Source organism: Hypanus sabinus, chromosome 11 (genome assembly GCF_030144855.1).
Source record: "Hypanus sabinus isolate sHypSab1 chromosome 11, sHypSab1.hap1, whole genome shotgun sequence".
Classification (NCBI taxonomy): domain Eukaryota; kingdom Metazoa; phylum Chordata; class Chondrichthyes; order Myliobatiformes; family Dasyatidae; genus Hypanus; species Hypanus sabinus.
In genome coordinates this window covers 16,608,592-16,614,591 of record NC_082716.1, presented here as the reverse complement: position 1 = coordinate 16,614,591, position 6,000 = coordinate 16,608,592, and the positions used below count along the sequence as shown (strand labels likewise).

At 43.5% G+C, this 6,000-nt stretch overlaps 1 protein-coding gene across 2 annotated transcripts in view; it reads left to right on the top strand.

Annotated features, from left to right (window-relative positions):
* The first annotated feature begins 4,695 nt into the window (after positions 1-4,695).
* LOC132401721 (uncharacterized) overlaps positions 4,696-6,000 on the top strand; it is a 308,491-nt gene continuing 307,186 nt past the window's right edge. For both annotated transcript variants that reach the window (XM_059983839.1, XM_059983840.1), the window contains exon 1: positions 4,696-5,147. In XM_059983839.1, coding sequence (XP_059839822.1) covers positions 5,138-5,147 — 10 coding nt within the window. In that variant the 5' untranslated portion in view covers positions 4,696-5,137. The remainder of the gene's footprint in view (positions 5,148-6,000) is intronic.

The window sequence follows — 6,000 nt, the reverse complement described above, 5'->3', positions numbered from 1 at the left end:
AGCTAGCTGAGTGCATCTTTGGTCTATCATCTGCCTATCCTTCCTCACAAACTCCCTACAAGCTATCTCTACTTGTGCGTCAACCACTCTATTCTCAGCCTCTTCACCGTTTTCCACCCCCCCCCCGGCAAATCTAGGTTAAACCCTCCCCAAATGCATTAACGAACCTCCCCCCCAGGATATTGGTTGCACTCCAGTTCAGGTGAAAACTGTCCCATCTGTACAAGTCACCCCTTCCCCAGAAAAAAATTCAATGATCCAAGAACTTGAAACCTTGCTCCCTGAAGCATCTCCTCAGCCATTCATTCATCTGCACTATTTTCCTTTTCTGACCTTCACTAGCTCGTGGCACTGGGAGTAATCCAGAGGTTACCTTCAGTTCATCCAACTCCAGTTCCAATTCCTTAATGCTGTCTTTCATGAGCTGGAGTTGGCTGCACTTCCCGTTAGTCTGCAGGGAGACTATCAGGTTCTATGAATTCCTACATCCGACAGGAGGAGCATTCCACTGCCATATCTGCCATCCTGCCTGCACTGTACAATGGGCAACCAAGACCAAATCTTCAAACCTGTTTCTTTGGCCTCAGCCTCTTCTCGGTGAAGCCTTTTGAGTCAAAGTCTGATGCTCCGACTCTCACTGCTGGCCCACTCCCAACAATGGCCCTCTGTACTTTTATTTACTTCGCAATGCTCTGTTCCCGACGCTGATTGAGCCTCCAGAATGTCCGAACGCCCGTGAAGCTCTTGTTTTATACAAGCTTCGCTGACTTGTGAGAAACCTCCTTGAAGTGCTCTATTCTCACTGCTGATTGGACCTCCAGAGTTTAGAAGAATGAGGGGAGATCTTATTGAAATGTGTCAGGTATTGAAAGGCCTAGATAGAGCTGATTTATCCTAAAGTGGGGGAGTCTAGAACCAGAGGGCACAGCCTCAGAATAGAGGGACTTCCTTTTAAAAAAGAGATGCGGAGGAATTTCTTTAGCCAGAGGATAGTGAATCTGTTGAATACATTGCTGTGCAGGTCAAGACACCGGGTATATTTACAGTGGAGATTGCTGGTTCATTATCAGTAAGGACATCAAAGGTTACAGGGAGAAGACAGGAGAATGAGATTGAAAGGGATAATAAATCAGCCATGCTGGAGTGGACAGCAGACTTGATGGGCCAAATGGCCTAATACTGCTCCTATAGCTTATCGTCTTTTGTTACCATATACTAACTAGAGATTAAATTTCTTACAGGCATTTACAGAAAAATAATGAAATGCAGTAGTATTTATGAAAAACTAAACATAAAGATTGACATATAAGCAATGTGCAAAAGAAGACTAATTCTGCAAATAAAAATAAATAATAAAAAGAACATGAGTTGTAGAGTCCTTGCAAGTGAGCCAGTAAGTTCTGGACTCAGTTCAGAGGTGTGGTGATTGAAGTTATCCATGCCGGTTCAGGAGTTTAAGGGTCTACCAACCCCCCCCCCCCACCCTCTAACTCTGAATTTTTATCTTTTTCTCTCCAGTCCTGCTGAAGGATCTCGGCACAAACTTTGACAGTTTACTCTTTTCTATAGATGCTGCCTGGCCTGCTGAGTTCCTCCAGCATTTTGTGAGTTTTACTTGGATTTCCAGCACCTACAGTTTTTCTCTTGTTAGCCATTCATTCCCTTGACTGGTATTGTGGGATCTGGTTGCATGAAAACCTGTATGACATGGGTTACTTGGAAAGGATCAAGGATGTGTTTAATTTGTCATATACTGAACATTTACATGGATTAGGAACTTGCTGTGTTGTGTTGGTGGAATATACAACAAAAAAGAACAGCATTCAATAATTAAATAGAGAAAAGAATTTTATAAAAATACTTTCTAACGTTCAAATTGTACTGAAGAACTCCAACCCATTTCTCCTCCATACAAGGTGAAAACTGCTAGCTTGTTCTTTCTCTAATATATCATTACTTATGCAAAAACATCAGCGTTCTCCAATTTTCTGCTCAAAATGTATTTGCAGTATCCATTTCTTCCTTTCCAAGGATGGATTGCCATGACGTAAGCCAAATGTCCATATTTCTATTCTAATTATGAAATGTATTTAATTACAGTATATGTTTTCCACAATTTTCTTACCAGTTTTTGTTGAGGAAGAGCCATTGCAAAACAATACAATAGTTCAAATTGTCACGGATTAGTTTGAAGACTTTGAGGGGATCTTATTCAAATACACTGGCTAAATTTGTCGTCTTCGTTGCTGGTTGTCGATCATATCTGAGGATGACAGGAGATCTGTGCAGTAATGTTTTAAAGTTGAAAAGCAGTTGCATTGGGGCAGCTTTACTCTCTCGACCTCGAAAGTCTGTGTCAAGCAATATGAGTAATCATCACAACTGGGGTCTTCCTTGGTAGCAATGGATGGCCTTGACTTCTGTGCTTTGTCATGCCCACGAAGCATTGCAGACTGCCTCCCTGGCAACTGGATCTCACCGTAGATCTCAACTGCCCAGTCAGCTGGAGCTGACTTCACATGCTCAGACAGGCATGATCCTATCTCACTGAGGTATGAGGCCCATTGGCTAAGATCACCTGGTTTAGCCCGCCTGCTGATTCTGGGTGTGGCCAGTGTTGCATGCAAACAGCTAATTGGAGCCCTCGGTTAGAGCTGAGTGTCCAGTAGGAACCAAAGGTGAGTGAGCTGTCCCAGAATGGACACGCAAAGTTCCCTTCACCAGAGGCACTACCACTCGCTAGACACCTCATATACAGCTCTTCTCCTTGGGACTTTGCAAAAATGCCACAGATATGTCTTTAAATATATTGTTTTGCAGCAGTAGTGCAGTGCGATGCCTAACAGTTCTATACACTCAATGGCCAGTTTATCAAGTACACCTGTTCATTAATGCTATTATCTGATCAGCCAATCATGTAGCAGCAAATCAATGCATGATAACATGCAGACATGGTCGAGAGGTCTGTTGATGTTCAAACCGGACATCAGAAAGGGGACGAAATGTGATTTAAGTGACTTTGACCGTGCTGCCAGACAGGGTGGTCTCAGTATCTCAGAAACTGTTGCTGTCTTGGGATTTTCATGCACAACTGTTACTAGGGTTTTCAGAAAATGGTGGAAACATCCAGTGAGTGGAAGTTCTGCGGGCCTTGTTAACGAGAGAGGTCGGAGGAAAATGGTCAGACTGGTTTAATGTAACAGGAAGGTGACAGTAACTGAAATAACGACACATTACAGAAGAGCATCTGTGAATGAACATTTCAAACTTTGAAGCGAATGGGTTGCAGCAGCAGAATACCATGAATATACACTCAGTAGCCACTTTATTAGTGATGCACCATCAATACCTCACTCTGATATGTAAAGGCGAGATATCGGCTTTTATTGACTGGAAGAAGGAACAAGCGGTGAGTGACCAGCATACTACATCCTGGAGACTGAGAGGCCGGGCTCAGGCCTCAATCGCCTTTATACTGGGGTCTGTGGGAGGAGCCACAGGAGCAGTCAGCAGGGGGCGTGTCCAGACAGGTATATGTAGTTCACCACAATTAGGTACAGGAGGTGCTTAATAAAGTGATCGCTGAGTGCATGTCATGAAATTATTGTTTTGTGGCAGCAGTACAGTGCAATACATCACAATTGCTATAAATTACTTTACTTTTGTTGTCACCAAACAATTGATACTAGAGCGTACGATCATCACAGTGATATTTGATTCTGCGCCTCGCGCTCCCAGAAGTACAAATCAAAGTAAATATAATAAAAATTTAAATTATGAATCATAATTAGAAAATAGAACAGGGAAAGTAAGGTAGTGCAAGTCAGGTCCAGATATTTGGAAGGTACGGCCCAGATCTGGGTCAGGATCTGTTCAGCAGTCTTATCACAGTTGGAAAGAAGCTGTTCCCAAATTTGGCCGTACGAATCTTCATGCTCCTGAACCTTCTCCCAGAGGGAAGAGGGACAAAAAGTGTGTTGGCTGAGTGGGTCGTGTCCTTGATTATTCGGCAGCACTGCTCCGACAGCGTGCAGTATAAAGTGAGTCCAAGGCTTTTGGTTTGTGTGATTACAATAAACATATATTAAGAAACAGATAAATAATGCAAAAAGAGAACAGATTGTGAGGTAGTGTTCAAGGACCGATCAGAAATCTGATGGCAGAAGGTATCATTTTAGCATGCCAAAATCATGTGTAAGTTTTAACCAAATTAATCCTTTTGCTTTTTTTATGATCTTCTAAAATTATGAAGTTAAAAAGTAAGTGTTGTCTCTCAACACCATTGACAGATAAAAATCAGGGCGAGGTTTCTGCCTGTGCGATAACTTGTTTTTTGTTTTTATTGTGTTTTCTTTGGATGTTGGAAGTTTTGCGAGCATCGTGGATTGCCTTACAGGAATGTTAGTGGGAATGACTTCCAGATGTGCAGTCCATTCGAGGCTGGCTCACAGCAAAAAGCTGAAGAGGGAGAAGAAAAAAAAACAGCAGCAGCAAAGCAAGTTAAAGGAACACAGGATAGTTGCATTTATTTGTCCAGGAAAGCTGTTGAGATTTTTTAGCTGGTCAGGCATTCCCATGGACTGCTCAAATGGGCCCTGCTTGCGAAGCCTACAGTTTAAAACTACAGAATATCCTGTTTTCATTTCACTCTGATCAGCTGATTGGCTAACATGCTTGAACTTCCTGTCAAAACAAATAAACGTCTGGTGTGGGTTTCCCCCTTTTCTTCCCTTTTAAGTGTCTGCATTCAGTTTCTCTGGTAGTTTTGAGTGACATCAACACGGGTCATTGTCCAGACTTACCATAGTCTTTTCTCCCTGTTCTCCCCCCCTCACACACACTCACTCACAGACGTACACAGAACACACCACTGTCACCACTCCCCCTTTCCCCAATCAGTTTTGAAAACACTGCTGATTTACTGGAAGTGTGACTTCAACTTCTGTTTCTGAAGCGAAACCAAGTTCAATTCAGTTTACAACGGAGAAGGTGGGGAGGAGAACAAGCTCAACACTCCTCCGCCCTCTGAGTAATGACAGTTCTTTCAAGAGCCTGAGAAGAAAGTGACTAGCGTCAAAGAGTGGAGAAGAGAAGTGGAGGGGAGAGAGCCTGTGTCAACAGCCCTGTGGCACCAGCCATGACTCCAGGTAACCCTGCACTGTTAATTATCAGCATACTTATTGCTCTTGTTTACTCTGTGGGGCTGTCTGAATTCTTAAAGCAGACAAGCAGTGGTCCCCTGTCAACTTAGCCCAGCTTGAGATGGGTTCCTGGGAGAAGCTAAATTTGGGCTTTTCTCTTCAGAGCGAAGGCATAGTTAAGGGATTTGACGGAGGCATATAGGATGATAAGAGTCATAGGTCAAGTGGACAGCCTGCGCCTTTCTCCCCCCACAGTGGAAACGGCTAATATGAGGTGGCATTGTGGCATAGTGGTCAGCACAATGTTTTACAGTGCGGGCAAACTGGGTTCAATTCCCACTGCTGCCTGTAAGGAGTTTGTTCGTTCTCCCTGTAACTGAGTGGGTTTCCTCCGGGTGCTCTGGTTTCCTCCCACTGTCCAAAGATCTACTGGTTGGTAGGTTAATTGGTTGTTGTAACTTGTCTTGTGGTTAGGCTCAGACTATAATTGTGGGTTTGCTGGCCGGTGTGGCTTGAAAGGCTTGCTCTGTGCTGTATCTCAGTAAAGTGAGAAGAAGAGAAAGAACGAAAGAAAGAAATTTAAGATTTTTGAGGAGAGTATAGGGAGGGATGTCAGAGGTTGGTTTTTTCCACAATGATAGGTGAATGGGTTGCCCTGCTCAGGGTAGTGGTAGCCACAGGTACATTAGAGACACTTAAGAGATTCTAAGATAGACTTTTAGCTTGGAAGCGCTAGATTGATCTTGGAGTCGGTTAAAAGGTCCGTATGCATGGTGGGCCTGGATTGTCAGCACTGGTATGTCAGTTGACACTTGCAGACTGCCCCCATCACATCCCTAGATTGTATTGGTTGTTAACG